A 16,935-nucleotide genomic window follows, 5' to 3' on the forward strand; every position below is an offset into this window, starting at 1 on the left:
AAAGCCGCTATAAACAATAACGTTTTCTGAGAGAAAGGTAACAACTACCAAGTGCTCCAGTAAAGAAAACACACTACACGTCTGCATCTCGACTAAATTGGCCCGACAAATACAATCACGTTAGGTAGTTATTTCATATATTTATCTGCATCTATGCCACAGTCTGTTAAGCTTAGTTACCTCTACTGTTTTTTACTTCACACCATGAACCACAGCAGCATTTAGAGCGGTGGATTATACTGTTGTTTAGTTTGGTGAGATTACAGAATTGAATCATTTGGATGATAACAGAGTCAGTGTGAGGGACGCTGAAAACCAGCAGGTGACTGCATTTACCTTCATGATATGTAAAAACGGTGACTGAGGGCACCTGAAATCAAACAACACCAGTGTATGACTTGACGTTTTGTTGTTCTAGATCAGCCAGAGATGCATCTCCAGCTGCTCAACGGTCTTCACACAAGGCACGTCTTCTTCCATCCACCTCCCTCCACCCCTCTGTGAGCCACAAACCCCCGATTCGTCCTCGCTCTCAGGACCTCTGTGATGCACATCGAGATGAGCTATCGACTTCGGGGCCTTTGTATTCTGGATTTCTGCTGGTTCTCTGAGGGATATGTGGAGGACTATGCACTAGAGCTAAACTGTTTTTAAAAGAAAGTGATCATGAGGATTGGATCTAAGCTTTTTACTTAAGATGGTTCTATGCTCACTTGGTATTACGGAGCTTCATTATTAGTACGGTAATGTTAAGAGATAGAATATACTGGAAGTTAGCTTCTTTCTTCATAAGGAAGAAAGTTTACGTCAGAATGGAGAAAAGGATGGAATAAAAGTGAAAATAGGGGATCTACTTCTTTGCCACTGCTAAACCTCGATGCCCAAACCAACGCAAAGATCTTTCTCACACTCCTTCTTCGTCTATACAACAAAACTCCAGACTTTTTTTATGAACGACCGCTTGTGTTGTCTTGTGTCACCAAGACAGCAGTTGAGGTGCTGTCTCTGGAAGCAGGCTGTTAGCTGTGCTAGCTGGTGTGCAGGTGCTCTGGGTCTCCTTTCTCCAAATAGAGGAGGGAGGGGGGTGGGGAGGCTTTAACCGTTCAGGAGGTAGACTACCAGCTCGTAGGTGCACATCATGATGCCCGTGTTGGGTATCTGGCGTACCAGGTGGGTGGTGAGACCGCGGTACAGGGCGCGGAAGCCCTCCTCTTTGGGCACTGTCGTTAGCGTCTGGAAGAAAGAGCGGTACTTGTTGCCTTCTTCGCGTAGTCGCGTGCGAATCACTTCTGCAAATTTGAACAAGAGAGAGGGTGGGTAAGAGAACATAATGGGGGGTGATCAGACATCCAGATGAGAACAGCTAGTAACAGCCTCTCACCATGAGGGTAAGCAATAGATGTGGCACAAGTCTTGGAGGTGGCAGCAGCAAGCATCATCCCCACAAAGTCTGAAGCATCTTTTGTCAAATCCTCCTCCTCGTCCATATTCTGTGGTGCCTTGGCCTCCAGGAGGCGCCGTTTAATGTTTTCATAGATCACAAAGTGGATCACAGTCTCTGAGATGCCGGCGTAGGATGCCGACATCCCTCTGTAGAAGCCCCGAAAGCCGTCTGTCTGATACACCTGACGCACGCACTCGAAAGCGCTCATCCTTCGCTCGCCTCGATTCCTGAAAACACAAGAAAAATGGAGGGATTACAAGCTGTGTAGCATACTGCTTCCTCTCACTGTGGATTTGGAGAAAAAACTGCTCTTCTTCAGAGACTTTAAGGAGGGATGAAGAGATATTGTACAGAAGTTGCATTTACAGAGCACAGTATGTAAAATAATTAACAATTCCAGCAGCCACTCAGCCTCTTATTAGTTACACCTATGATATCAAGCTCAGAATCCTGGATGACTTTCAGAAAACCTGACCTCTGACCTTGATATTGAGGTCGAGATCACTGAGATTCAACCTCAGAGATCCTCAGTAGACACACCTGTGGTATCAATTTGAAAATGCTAGAGTGACTCGTTCTCAAGTCACAAACTTGGGTGTTCACGCCGCCCAGCCATCTGTCCAGCGAGGTGATGACAATGCCACATCAGCTTTTCATGGCTCAGGGGTAACCCCCCCCCCCAAAAAAATACAAACAGAACCCCCCCCAAACCCCTAAACGAAAGAAAACTGCACACAGTTACTAAGAATATAAAACATAAAACAGGGAGCTGAGCCACCTGACTTCCACACAAATGAAATTTAACCTTTGTCCGGGTAACATTACTCAACAAAACAAACAAAGCCACCCGTTTACAGAACAAAGCAAGGCTCCTGCAAAGATGGACTCCTCGATTACACTGCAGAAAATACAAAAGCACAGGATTTGTCTCCAGTTCACTGTTTAAATTTACACTGAAAACACATTCGAGTGTGTAAAGTGAAAACTGTTCTATGATCACCGAAGCGCATGCCAATTAACCTTTAGTCAGTTTGGCAACGTTTTGCATAGCAAGCCTCGTGGGAAGGGCACGAAAACACTTAAAGCTAAATGCAGAGCATTGAGTGTGATCTCTTTAAATTCAACCAATATCTAAACAGACAGCTCCTTGTTCTTAGTGTTTCAGAGTCAGATTTACAAGTACTTCTGAAACCTACTGTACATGTAAAATAAAGGAAAGTCAAAGCCTGAAGCTTTATGGTTATGAAAGACAGACCACACCCAGCCAGGCGAGCTGCACAAGGTCCAAACAAAAGCAGCGCTCGTTCAGTAGAACTGGTTTAAACTATGAAGGAGGATTCAGAAATAAAGATAGCAACATGTTCTTCAATGACAGCGAATATCTGTGTGGTGACGCATATCAGAGCAACAGACAAAAAAGAAAAAGAAAGCTACATGAACTGTTCACCTTGCATCCAGCTGTAGACGCGTCTTTATGAGCCATATTGGATTGGTTGCGGTGATGGCTGTAAAACCTAAAGAGGGTAAAAAAAACACAACAAGGTTACTCTTCTACAAAATTAAGAAATATGATAAGCTAATTCTCAAGATGCTAACAGTAAAGTAAGAATAAACAGGTTCTTTTAGTAAAAAAAAATAAATTAAATTAAATTAAAAAAATATCAAAGCCACAAAAGCAGGTAGCCCCAAGTAGAGGGGAAACTGCATGTTATAAGATTTGTATGTCATGCTAACAGCTGTAAGAAAGAGAGAAAAACTCCATCTTATCCAATGAGCTAGGTGAGAGTTAGAGAAAGAAGAACCAGACATAAGAAGAAGCACAGATCTGTGGCGAGTACTCACGCAGACCCAAGTAACTCCTCACAGATGCAGCTAGAGACCCCTGGTGGTGCGGGGGTCTCATGCCCTTGCGAGAGGAGAGCTACGGTAGAGTAAAAGCCTAAAACAGACACAGGGCTTGTGTGTTTGCGAAAAGACCCGGCATGCAACCATTCAAGATCCCATTCCCACCATCACCCCGCAGGATTTAACATAATGCACAACGTCATGTGAAATCTCACTCACTCACTCACACTCACACACACACACACACAAAGACAGCAGAATGGATATGACGGGAGAGAACAGCTGTTCATTGATTGAAATAAACTTACATAAAAATAACAGTTTAATGCAAGAGTACTGCAAAACTACAATGCCGCATGGATACCTGCAGTTCTGAGGGATTAAGGGATAATAGGGACGGTTATGCTCATTTTCAGCTCTACTAGAAAAGCTCTGCATTATCTTTTTATTTTTACTGAGCCTTTCTGCAGCTCCTCAACCATCATATCCAAGTGTGTCAAGCAGAGAATCATCTGTTAACAATTTATTTCAAACCCTAAAACTGGAAACACTCTGCACTGTCTATTATACTTTACGCTCCTATATAGAGCCTCTTAATGTCATCTTTCACCTGCGATTCGGATTTTTACTAGGTTATGCAATCTATATTCCATACATCTTAATATTACTTAATATTTGTATTTAAATGTTAGTGGTAGGGAAGGGAAAAAAAGAATACAGCATAGTATCGCAATCTTTTGCATGGTGATATTATATCGATACATGGAGACCAGATATTGATATTTTATTAAATAAATTAAAATACTGTGGGAATAGTATAAACGAGGAATCATCGAATGCACAACCATCCTGAGGCTGAAAGACTAGCATCTACGCTTACTCTTCCTGCTATCAACAGCAGAAAACTGCTCTAGCCTCTGCTATGTGTGTCACGTAAAGATGAGATGACTGTTAACACCTCGTCACCTGTCACTTCAGCTCAGGCAGCTCTGTTGGTTGCTGCTGGAGGGAAATGTAGTGACGCTGACCTTGACTGGTTTGCTGAAAGGTCTAAGTCATGGTGTGCTACAAGTGGTGTTACTGTGAACTTTGGATTCACCCAGAAACTCAGTGAAGCAGTCTGACTGACCCATATCATACAGGTTTATTATTCCCAAAACAATCAGCCACTTGAGAGCAGATAACCCACCCCTGACATGCAAGGCATCAGAGAATTGTGGAGTGGTATTTAAATCTGACCTCATAACACATTTATTTTAATCAGCATTGCAAAGGGAGCCATACACACACACAGCAACTAGTAAAGAAACACAAGTGATGCCTGTAGGATTTTCCTACAACCCCTATTCCATAGAAGTTGGGACGCAGTAAAATCGAAATAAAACTGAATGCAATGCATTTGAAAATCTCAGAAATATGCACTGATTTCCATGACAGAATCATTCCTGTTTTTACTGAAGTTCTGTCTGTACATCCAGAATGTGCACAGGGATTTCTTTTAGAGCTCTTTTAGTGATTTTATATACTGTAGATGATGAGATATTTAATGTCTGATTAACAGTATGATGAAATTTATAGACACCGTTTCCTGGAAACTGGTGAAAGGCTGTCCCTCTAAAATGCTCTTCATCATCATGCTCCAATCATGTTACTGACCTGTTGCCAGGTAACCTATTTAGTTGCAAAATGTTCCTCCAAATGTTTCTTTTTAGTCCAATTGACTTTTATAGCCTTCTGCTGTCTTCACCCAACTTTCTGGGGCATGTTGCTGCCATCAAATTCAACATGAGCTAATATGTTTGATAAAAAGTAAAATGTCTAGATTTGAACATTTCATGACTTTTTTTTATGTTTTACTGGGAACAGTATTTGGGTTGATGAGATTTACAACTCATTGTATTCTGTTGTCATTTACATTGTACACACGTCACAACTTGTATGGAACTGGATTTTAATCAAATTTGATACAATATTAGTTTTACCACTTTAACTTTCATGTAACATGACTATTTGTGGAAGCTCACCAACACTGAAGAGTCAAGATCAATATGCTCACAACATTAGAAACAACTGCTATTTTAGTTTCTAAAAAGCAGGACACGATGATGCATGTCTGTCTGATGCCTTGGGGACTAGTTGCATAAAACACCTCTAGTTTTCTCCTTCTTCTTCTTTTGACATAGCCATTTACTGCAATGAAAAAGACTTTATAGATTTAAAACTCTATAGTTTTTAAGGAAACGATATGGATGTGCATTTCATATTTGCAGTCTGACCTTTATTGCACCACCAAATTAGTTTAAGAATGAAGAGATTATATTTGTGCTGGATAAAGAAAAAAAGAAAGCACAAAAAACAAAAGCTAATTTAAAAACAAAACAAAAAACAAACAAAAAACACACACGTGCCAAAACCTGCAGTTCCCACATTGGCCACTTGAGGCTGGTTCCAAAAGTGAGTCATTCTTCACAGACTCCAGTGTTCAAATGTACAAATAAACTGACTTATGGTTCTGGAAATGTGACATCAACATGTGCAACATGTGCAACATGTGCCAATCAGTGCATGACACTGATTGGCCAGTCAATGGCGTAACTCGATGACTCATGAGAGCCACTCTCTTACAAAAATCAGAAACGCCATTTTTGAAATCCAGCAACGAGGGAAACGGCTACACAAAAACAACACGGTGGTCCCGGAGTCTGAAAAAGCCATACACTGAGCAGCAGGTATTGCATCACTATCCCCTGCTGTCATGTTGTTTGTTGGATAGAAATGACGCCGTGGACTTTCGGGCGCGTTGCTATAACGACCCTATGCATATTAAGTGGTACTCAATTATCATGAAAAAAATGACTGAAACCGAGTACAGTAAAGTTGAGTTGAGTAGAGTAGGTACTAGTAGTCTTTTGTACCACCACTGTGGGGATTCTTTAAGTTTAAGGCAAGGAAGTTAAAATCTTAAATCCATAGAAGAAGACTGTAAGAAAAAGACTTGAGAGTGTTTTATGCAACTAATTTAACTTTGACTTTAAAAAAGACTTTTTTGCAGACATGTAGTTACCTGCTATTCCAGCCGACACCATGTGCACCTGTGTGGAGTCAGGTTCCAACACGCCGTTCAGTTTCTCTTTGGCAGTGGAGTAAGCACCAAAGTAGATTGCTCTATTAGCAGAAAAGGAGGACAAAAAAAGGGGGTCAGCATGTGTTAAACTGGAATGAGGCAAAACAAGTTATATATGCCATGTTTTTGTATTTCAGTGCACAACTAATTAGTCTGAGCCACTGCCTCCAGTAGCAATACAGCTCATCAATTACACTGCATTAACAAGTGTACAACTGCCCTCGTGTCTGGTTCAGTTTAATGGGGTTTAAAAATTCATTAGGTGTAAAGCCAAGAGCAGAACTAATATTCTCAGCAAATCAGCCTAGTTGGACAAATAAGGCTTTCAGCAAAAAAAGCATGCCTTCATTTATTTGCAGTAATTATCTTTAGTTGTTTTCACTAATTAAAATGGTCATAATGATCATGTTCACACTTGTGTCTAAATAGGAGCGCTGCTTTTGCTTTTATTCCAGTAATGGCACTACGCTGTGCGCCATCTGGTTCATTTGTACACCGGTTTGTCAAATGTGCTTAGTCAGACTTTTAATGATGTTTGGAGTTCATCTGTCACATTGTAGTGCGAATCTTTGCTTGCTTTTCATTAAATCTCCATCTGTACTCAGGAGTCCTCTTTTCCTTCCTTTCCTCTACCTAACCATTTGTTCATATAACACTAACAAAACACTTAGTGTATGCTTAGCACTGGCACCTGCTTCCGCAGCACTAGCTGCTGCCCACTGCCATTAGTCACCACTTTGCTTCTCTCATTACCAGTCAGAGCGGTTAATGAAATGAAACTATTATGGCAGTTGGTTAGAAGTTTTCCCCAGGCTTAGACTATGTGAACACGTCGCCATGAAGTCAGTGGTGCACAAACTGCTGAGAATGCCATGACAATGAATGGCTCCTTAATGAGTGTGGATCCCTGATTCTTCTTCGTCACCAAGTAACCTCAGCAAACGTTGTAGTAGTTACAGAGCACAACTGTTTTTCACAGGCTATGGAGCTGTAGACTTTTTACCAGATACTTAAATCAACATTTCTCTAAAGCACACAGTATTTTTAGTGCTCTTGATTCTTCAAGGTTGTCAAAAACTATATGAGCTTATGATATCAAACTATGTAACAATATAGACAAAAATATCTACAACAGCAGCAAGGAGTGCAGAAGATGATTAAATACGCCTGCACTCCTGTAGCTTACTGTGTGCACATGGATCAATCTACAATCAGAACATGGCTGTACAAATTTGACCTGCATAGAAATGATGCCAAGAAAGGCCTTTGGTGTCAAAAAGGAACAGAGGCCAATTACTTGGCCACAGTAACAATAAATTTTTTTGGAGTAGATCAATGACACCTGTTCAAAAGAATTACCTCACACCAACTAAAACAAGGTGGTGGAAATTTTCTTGTCTAACAGTCATTAATTCACCCACGAATACGGAATCTTAATAACCAGTAAACATTTGGACACATGTTCCAAAATTGGAAGCTGAACATAGCGGGATAATCATCATCATCTAGGAATGACTCAGAAAGATGAAATGGAGGATTATGGATGGTCAAAATAATAATGCAGGAAGACAGTGAGAAAAAAGATAAGAATAAAACCATCAGAGCAAACCATTTTATCTGTTCAGCTTGACTCCACAATGTTTTGAAACTGATAACAAATAATGATGATAGAATTAACTATAACTATTAAACTAGTACTTGGCTAACAGTCTCTTTCTGCCCCTCATTTGCCGGCTGTGGTTCAGGTGGTAGAACTGGTCGTCTACCATCCCGAGTTGACCCAACTGCATCAGAGTGTGAGTGTTTGTGATGTTAGCTAAAAGTGCTTGGATATAGATAAAAGCACGGTTTGATGTTCCAGGATCAATATGGCAACTGACCAGTCATACTGTTGGGATGTCATAGCTTTGCAATGAACAAGAAATGGCTCTATAATATAATAAATATATTATATGCCAATATATAACCATATTATATAAATATATGCCAATATAATAAATTATATTATCAAGTTAAGTTTGCTGTTAGCTAACTTCTAATGCAAACTGAATGCTCAGACAACGTGATTTAGTTGTAATACTGATCCTGGTCCTATGTTATGATGACGCATTAACAAAACCAACACGGGTATATCAGGTCGTGCTTTTGTACGTAATGCTAACAGTAAGAAAAACACAACGTATCACATAACTTACCTGGAAGGTGCCACACCCACCAAATTTGGCCCCAAGCCTCTGAAGAGAGATCGAGGTCCCTCTTTCTGCAATATCAATCTGAAAACACACACACACACACACACACACACACACACACACACACACACACACACACACACACACACACACACACACACACACACACACACACACACACACACACACACACACACACACACAGAAATATGTGGATTAGAAGCAACGTATTGCACAAAACTCAAAGGTTTATCTGACAGAAAGTCTTTTCCTAAATATGATGCCAGTCAGACAATCCCAGAGTGCCAGCCCTATTTATAGTCATTACAGTTTTGTTATGCCCCCCTCACCACATCACCAACCCAGACCCTCTGTGTGGAACCTTAACCTAGTTTCAAAGCCCTAAAACAAGCAGGCAATCTAAGAATAGCAAAAACTGTCACTCCAACACTTGGATTGTCGTGTGTAATGAACACCGCAAGGTCTAGGGGGACACACAATAAAACACAATGTCTCAGTTTGTTCCCAAGGATTAGGAGCACTCCACCACTTTAAAGAGTGGCAGCACCCAATGTGCTATGCTGCAGGTTGTTTTCACCCAAATCAACATGAGATTTACAAGTAGTAATAATTAAACTAGAGCCAGAAATTGTGATATGATTTTGCTCATTTCTCAGTCTTTGGCAACAGCTTCCAAAAGCTGAAGAGTTTCAGTCTCCAGTCATGAATCAGGTCTAAATACTGGTGTGCAGTTTCAGCTTTAGTTAGCAGGGGTAGCCAGGTGTTTTCACACAGGCCTGCTGACTGCACCCCTTCATCTACAGCCTGCAACATGTCAACAATGTCTGTACTCAGCAGCAGCTGGAGAACATATAAAACATGAATAAGTTAGGAATACACTACATCCTGCAGAGCAAAGCTGCAGCTGGCAACTCCCATATGACTAAACTGGAAAGGTGGCACTCTGCCATCGAACACACTTTTTTCAGAGTAGCATTCGCTCCTCTTCTAAAGTTGCCATGCTGCTTTTGGGTTGCCACAATGGGTTTGGTTTTTACATCGGATGCTAATGAAACCCTACATTTGGGATTTGTGTCTCATTCTGGGACTGAACCAGGGATCATTAACGTGTTAGTCCAATGTGTAAACCACTACACCCTCTGCCTAAATCTGTATGGTATTGCTGTGACTGTCATAACAGATACTGTGACTGATGATTAGTTTCACAAATAAAATCACAGATAAATAAATGGTAACAGTTGGATTTGCTGTGAAATGTCCTCTTTGACTAAAGCAACTAGTGTGTTCTCCTGTGTGTACCTCTCCCAAAGGCTGCTATTGAGGAGTTGTATTTCAGGGAGAGAGTGGTTTTGCCAGGGGGGCACTGGCCAGATTAAACCACCTCTCGGGGAGAGTACAGACAACTGAATACACATGTGAACAGCTCCACTCATTTTAGCTCAAATAACTGTAAGCTGCTAATTCAAAGCAATGCTAACATTATGTACAATGTCAAAATATGCTCTGTGTGTATGTGTGTGACATGTTAAAAGATACCCACTTGAGACAGTGCAGGGGGCCCGGTGGAGACACACGGGCCACGCTGGCCCCATTGACAGTGCTGAGCTGAACCTCAGACACATAGAGGGTGATGGAGGATGACTGGAGACGGGTCTTCACTACTTCCAGTGGACAAGTCAATATGGCTCCTACGGTGCCCCCACATCTGGTACAAAAACAGAGAAGGCTGATGTGAGCCAGCAAAGCACAACAGATAAAATCGGCACACACAGTTCCTGTATTCTTTACCAAAAGATCCGCAAAGCGTTGCCTAAACGAATCACCCGGTGTGGTGAGTGGAATTCTAAAGATCCCAGGCATGTAGACAAGAAAAAGCACAGTGTTGGGATAGAAAGCCAGCCAGGAATGCTTTGTGTTTCTTGGGAAGTAACAGCATGCTCCCATTTAGCACCACACCATATTAAAATTCCTAGATATGTGGATTTTAATAAACTAGGAAACAAATAAAAATACTTCTGTTTTTAGCAGGCTTCAAAGTCAGGTGCAGCCAGCCCCACTTTGTATTCATCATGTCATACATCAGGACAAAGATGTATCATTAGTTTCTCTGAAGCATAAGTAATCGTATATGTTTGGAATACTATAAATTCTTCCTAATCAGCTGCCTCTCCAGCGAGCTTTTCAGTTATACCCCTTGTTCTCCTCTGCAGAATCAATTACATTGCTGTAGTGCCATGTGAACCAGTTCTCCCCTAGCTGCCAGTTCTGATTGGAATGACTCGCAAGCTTATTGGATCTCAAGATCACAGTAGGATCAGCACTGAAGACTGACCTGGTTAGCCTGCCAGAAAGGAAGCTGAGAAGGGAAACTGCCAAGAGTAGCCAGTTTGCAGCAACTAAACATTTAGAATTACAACAAGGGGATTTTGTCAGGCAGATTCAAATATAAAAATAAATCTCTATACTTTCTGATATTAATGGCCACTCAAGTGGCCATTAATATCAGAAAGCTAAGTGCAGAAAACATTGGAACCTTGGTTTAGATCATCATGGTTAGAAGAGGATTCTTAGAACAGTGTAAATGTAGTAATAAAGCTTGGTTATTTCAACCAATGGCAGCTAATTATGTTTCACAGAAACTAAAGGCTACCTCATTTTATGTGTACAAAGCTAACGCTGCAGTCTTAGATCATGGGGATGTACAAGTTAAATGTATCACTTTTAGTATAATTGTAATGAAACTGAATGTGAAAAGAAAACTAATATATCATTGATGCTCTAAATGATCTTAATGCCTACACCATGTTCATTGCAATATTCGGGGCTCCCATGCATTGCTAATTTTGAATTTTTAAGACAGACTTTTTTTAAGCATGAGGTACAATAGATATGGTGGCTAACATATCTTGTAAACATACTGTTATTATTTATTTTTTTTACAGTTTTTACAAATATTCAAACAGCAGGTACAACGTACAGTCAGGTACGAAAAGTAAAACAAACTGCATCGACAAAGCACAAGAATATTATCTACATGAACTCGATAAATAAACTGAGCCTAACAGGACTGTATTGGTCAGGTCCTGTTAGGTTTAGTTTAGGCTAGGCAATAGCAAAAGAATTGTAAACAGCAGTTATCTACACTTAAAGTTAATTTTCAACTGATACCAAAACAGAGAGTGTGTGTGTCTGTGTGTTAGAGAGAGAGAGACACACACACACACACACACAGATAAACAGGGAAAGCAAGTCCCCAAAACACAGTTTTTAGCAGAGGTGAAGTAATCAAGAGTCAGATAATTACTGTATATAAAGGGAAAGCAGGACATCAGAGACATCATACGACTACAGCTTAATATGCAAAAACTGACTCCTTTAACAAGATAACACCCACTCAACATGTTCAGGCCTACAAAAGCAGAACTCTTATCCGTGCTTTTCTTAAATATGGTTTAGTATGCCAGTGTAATAAACTGCTGCATGTTGTTAAAGAGAAGCAAAGAGCTCATTTAAGCTGATAAATGATCCCTTTGCCCATTTCTAGTGCTGAAACACTAGTATTGTGTTTCACTGTGTACCAGGTCAGTCTTTCAGACGGAAGATGAACGTTTCTGCAAAATTCACGGATCTGCAAAAATACAGGATTGCTGATTCACACCCTTTCGTAACAGTCCCAGGCTGTGATTCAATCATAGTTGAACGTGCTATATACCGAATATGCTTTGGAAAACGAGTTTGATACAAGCCTATAGTTAAGATACGCTGACATAGTTGAGATGTCACTATTTCGAGTGACCTTTACTGGGAGTCTGCCCACATTTGTTTTGCTGCACACAAGGCGCACAGACGTTTAAAGACGCCGGCTTTCTAAAGCCAAAATTTTCCTGGTCGTAGCTATAAATAATATATGATAATACACAACTCTGACGAAGACTTCCCAGTGTTCGTAAAAAGCCATTTCATTCATACATTGAAATGTCATTGAGAAAACTGCGAGTGCGCATACGTGAGGACAAGATTAGCTGACATCTGACAGTGATGCAAAAAGTTATCTCTGGGTTACCTTTACGCAACTACCCAAAGCCAAAATACACAAAACATCAATACGGATATCGCATAATGGACAGCTACAGCGTCTATAGCGATTGCAATTAACTCACAGTGTGTGGCTAGCTAGCCCCGCTCTGACGACAGGAAGACGAGGAATATACTCACCCTCCAGCAAACAGATGAACTAAGGTATCTCTTTGACTCATTGTGGATCATATTCGGGAAGCGTCCACGGGGCACCACACAGGGGGCAACGGGAACGTAAGTGAAGAGACGGGGGAATGTCGACCCCGTCGTAGCAAGCAAATGTTACTCAGCAGGTCTGTGTTGTGGTGGAGGTCAGCTGCGTGCTAAAAGCGAGGGTATGTAACAGCTAACTTAGCTAGCTCGCGCTAGCTGCCACGGCTAGCGGGAGTGCGTTGGTAATGGCAGACGTCAGAGCGACAGGACAGCGTCTTCTCCTTTCTGAACGGGACACTGCTTCACCGTAAAAGTGTGCGTGTCTTTAATGTTGTCGGGTAATTCCAGTCTTGTGGTAATAAGATCAACTATGGACTACACTCGACCTCCCTCCCGCTGACGTGCTATTGCCTCACTGAGGAGCTCTGCGGGTCACGTCGCAATGTTTATCGTCGAATGGGAAGCCGCAAAACAGAGGAGCCGATTGGCTGAGGGATCCCGCGAGCCCGCCCTGTCACTATTCTTTCACGTGATGTCGTTTGAGGGCAGAGATCGTCACTGGACTCAGAGAAACGAGCTGGGCTGATGTAACGTAGAAGAGACACGAAACGAGGTTGATCTAAAGCTTTTATTTGTATTCGTTCAGGTTACAGTAGGACACCAGGATATAGCACTCATATAAACGAATACAATGGCTGAATACAAGCCACAGCATTTAGTTGGAGAACTACATAATCACGACTCCTAAAATTTATATCATGTAGTTCCAGTTTGGGTTTTGTTTATGCTCAGTGTTTAGTCTCGATATTTAAAACTTCCGCCGCCCGAACAGGGACTTGAACCCTGGACCCTCAGATTAAAAGTCTGATGCTCTACCGACTGAGCTATCCGGGCTCTGGTCATGGTGGCTTCAACGTATTTAATTCTCCATCAAATCTGTAGTTCAACTTCTAAAAGCGAAGCTCCCTAAAAATGCAATAACACCTAGAGTAGTTTTGTAGTTACAAGGATTTATTATTTTCCTGCCTCCCATTTTTTTAACGCAACCATCTATGCAGTCATTTTGTTAGTGTTGTGATCACAGACTGTATATAAAATATGTTAAGTAACCACAATAACCTCAGCAATTGCTTTTTAATGCTGTGTTCCAGATACCTCAGAAGCAGTGTTGGGTGTAACGCGTTACTAAGTAACGCATTACTGTAATTAAATTACTTTTCCACTGAAAAAGTAGAGTAACTGATTACTGTTCATTTTTAGGTATTTTAATTACAGTTACTTACAATGTACTTGTGTTACATTTTAAAATAATTAAACTCACTGAATATCATTATTTAATTTCAATAATTTATCTTCTAAAGGTCAGTTGTCATGACTGAGGACACAACATGTTGATAATTTAGTGGCTTGTCAAATAAAAGGTAGCCATGATCCAAACCTTTTTGGATAAGTGAAATCACGTTACAATGACCTGTTTTGACACTTACTATGCCTATCAAGCATTTACTGCTGGGAAGCAGCTGTTACGTGACACTTCATTGTATCGAACAAGCAAAGAATTCTGAAAAATATAACTTGTCAAGCCGCATTCCAGTAATCATGTTTTTGGTTTAATCATTATGCTTGTAGCAGAGTGCCAGTATGTCATGTGTGTTACATGACAGGTTATTATTTTCACATACACAGATGCTCAGTGCTGCTACCAGTGGTGATTAAATTTAAAAAAACAAACAAACAAACAAAAAACAACAACAACAACAAAACCTACAGTATATCACTATATATATGTGTATATATATGTGTATATATATATATATATATATATATATATATATATATATATATATATATAGATATATATGTTTGTTTAAGTTTAGAAACTGTTTCTTTAACATATATTCCTTATGTAAGATGCCCCCAAACCCACAAGATAGGCCCCTTCTAGGTGTAGGTAGTTAGACAGGTTCCCATTCAGGAGGGTTTAGAGGCTGCTAAAGGTGGTTTGCGTCTTGTGGCTGTAATGCAGTGGCTATGTAATGCAACTACTAGACTGGATCCTGCAGTCTTTAAAAGAAAGGGCCTTCTGTTGCCACTGATGTATGACATGTTTGATATGATGAATGCAGACGCGGGGAAAATGTTGCTCCACTATGGGCTCATTGGATCTCAATCCAGTTTGGATCCATGTGCAACCCAAATATTTCATACAGAGTTTCTTTGTGCATTTACTATGGGCAACTGTGTGTGTGAGTGTAGGGGGGAAAGAAATAGATAAACTCTCGCCAGAGACTAAAATGAGGTTTTCCAATTTGGGCAGCAGAATAAAATCCATACGCCACTTAATTTCATAATTAGAGTTGAAGCTGAACTTAAGGTCAGATCATGTGTCCAAGTTTCTCGTGTAATCATGTTACTGTCTGACTGTTAAAAGGGAGGGAGGGTGGGAACAAAAGCAGTTAGTTTTCTTACATCTTCTGGACACAGAGGAGCCCTCTATCAGAACTGCACTACTCATATAGCATTTTTGTCATAACTCAGTTGTCATGTACATGACAATATATGACGTAAAACCACAGAAACCTTTGTAGGGCAATTTGCCCTGGCAGCCTTTATGAGATTTTTATTAGTATAAAATCTAAAACCAAATCTTATATGTTGTTAAAAGGGAAAAAACTAAAAAACTATGTGTAGAGCTGATGTTCACTGAGTATTAGCTGAAAAAAAGATTACATTCACTTCTTTTAATCTTATTATTTATCTGCTCTTTAATTTGCAGTTTACGGTACGATCTGATAAGTCAGTATAGCTACAGCCACACTAATGGTTTTGTGAGGCTGCGTCTTATGTCAACTCTCAAAATATATCAAATCAAATCAAATCAAATCAAATCACTTTTATTGTCACATCACATGTGCAGGCACACTGGCACAGCACATGCGAGTGAAATTCTTGTGTGCGAGCCCCACAAGCAACAGGGATGTGCAAACACAACAACACAAACGAGCAAAATACAAGAATGGCCAACCTGAAACTAATAAATATATGTACAATATATAATAGTGTATGCATTTCTGGATGTGTATACTAAATATTTTCCTACGTGTGTGTGTGTGTGTGTGTGTGTGTGTGTGTGTGTGTGTATACACATTTTTACAAATTAAATAGTAAAAAAATAAATAAATAAAAAAAATAAATAAATAAATAAAATATATAAAATATACAGAGTTGAATATGTGCAAAACAAGTGGCATTTATATACAGTGTGGAGTGCATAATGTTGAAGTTCCAGTAGTGAAGCTGAGGTGTCTATGACGTGTTCAGCAGTCTGATGGCCTGATGGAAAAAGCTGTCTCTCAGTCTGCTGGTACGGGACCGGATGCTGCAGAACCTATATATATAATATATATATATAACTCAGGAAGTGACAAGTGACTTATCGAAAGTTGAAGAACTCACAGTCTTAAGTGTGGAATGCTTTACGCCTTCATTCACAGTGGTCACACTCGTGGCTATGTAACAGCTATGTTAGAGGAGGATACTTTGTCAGTAGAGACAGCGAGCTTAGTGCTAACTAGCGTGCTAACAGTGGCAAGTTTTTACAGTTGCTGGTGTTACATGTGTTGGAATATAATTATGGTCTTTACTCAAGAAGAACTTAATGTTATGTAAATATATCATTTTCCTGATGTTCTCAAAGTGCGGCAGCTACCATGAATTTGTGATCGGACAAACATTTGTCATTTTATGCAATTTAGAAAAGGGATTTTTATTGTGACATGCATCAGGCAAACTTGCACGTGGTGATCAGCCATGCAAACCCATGCAATGAAGCTCCCAGTGCATAGCTTTTGTGCCGATATTAATGCCAGAGGTGCCTCAGCACTTCACTCTGTAACTTTATGTGGTCTGAAGCTTTGTGGCTGAGTTGCTGTGATTCCCAAACACTTCCATTCTGTAATGAATACCACTTAAAGCTGATCATGGAATATCTAGGAGAGAAGAAATTTCACAAACTGACTTGTCGCAATGCTAGCTTAAATCCAGTGAGCCCTTTACAATGACTCTTTCTTTAACAAAAA

General features: G+C 40.3%; 1 protein-coding gene and 1 non-coding gene across 2 annotated transcripts; both read right to left on the reverse strand.

Moving 5' to 3' along the window:
• Positions 1 to 1,089: 1,089 nt before the first annotated feature.
• On the reverse strand, positions 1,090 to 13,326 carry LOC113036071 (solute carrier family 25 member 36-A-like). Its single transcript, XM_026192114.1, has 7 exons — positions 12,842 to 13,326; positions 10,167 to 10,331; positions 8,609 to 8,686; positions 6,354 to 6,454; positions 2,892 to 2,958; positions 1,382 to 1,671; positions 1,090 to 1,289 (listed from the first exon to the last, which is right to left on the reverse strand). The coding sequence occupies exons 1-7, from the start codon at positions 12,880 to 12,882 to the stop codon at positions 1,096 to 1,098; spliced, it is 936 nt and encodes a 311-aa protein (XP_026047899.1). The 5' UTR covers positions 12,883 to 13,326; the 3' UTR covers positions 1,090 to 1,095.
• Positions 13,327 to 13,677: 351 nt separating this feature from the next.
• trnak-uuu (transfer RNA lysine (anticodon UUU)) lies at positions 13,678 to 13,750 on the reverse strand. Its single transcript has one exon. It is a non-coding gene; the product is annotated as a tRNA-Lys (tRNA).
• Positions 13,751 to 16,935: the final 3,185 nt, after the last annotated feature.

The sequence above is a fragment of the Astatotilapia calliptera genome, chromosome 14, assembly GCF_900246225.1.
Source record: "Astatotilapia calliptera chromosome 14, fAstCal1.2, whole genome shotgun sequence".
Lineage (NCBI taxonomy): Eukaryota > Metazoa > Chordata > Actinopteri > Cichliformes > Cichlidae > Astatotilapia > Astatotilapia calliptera.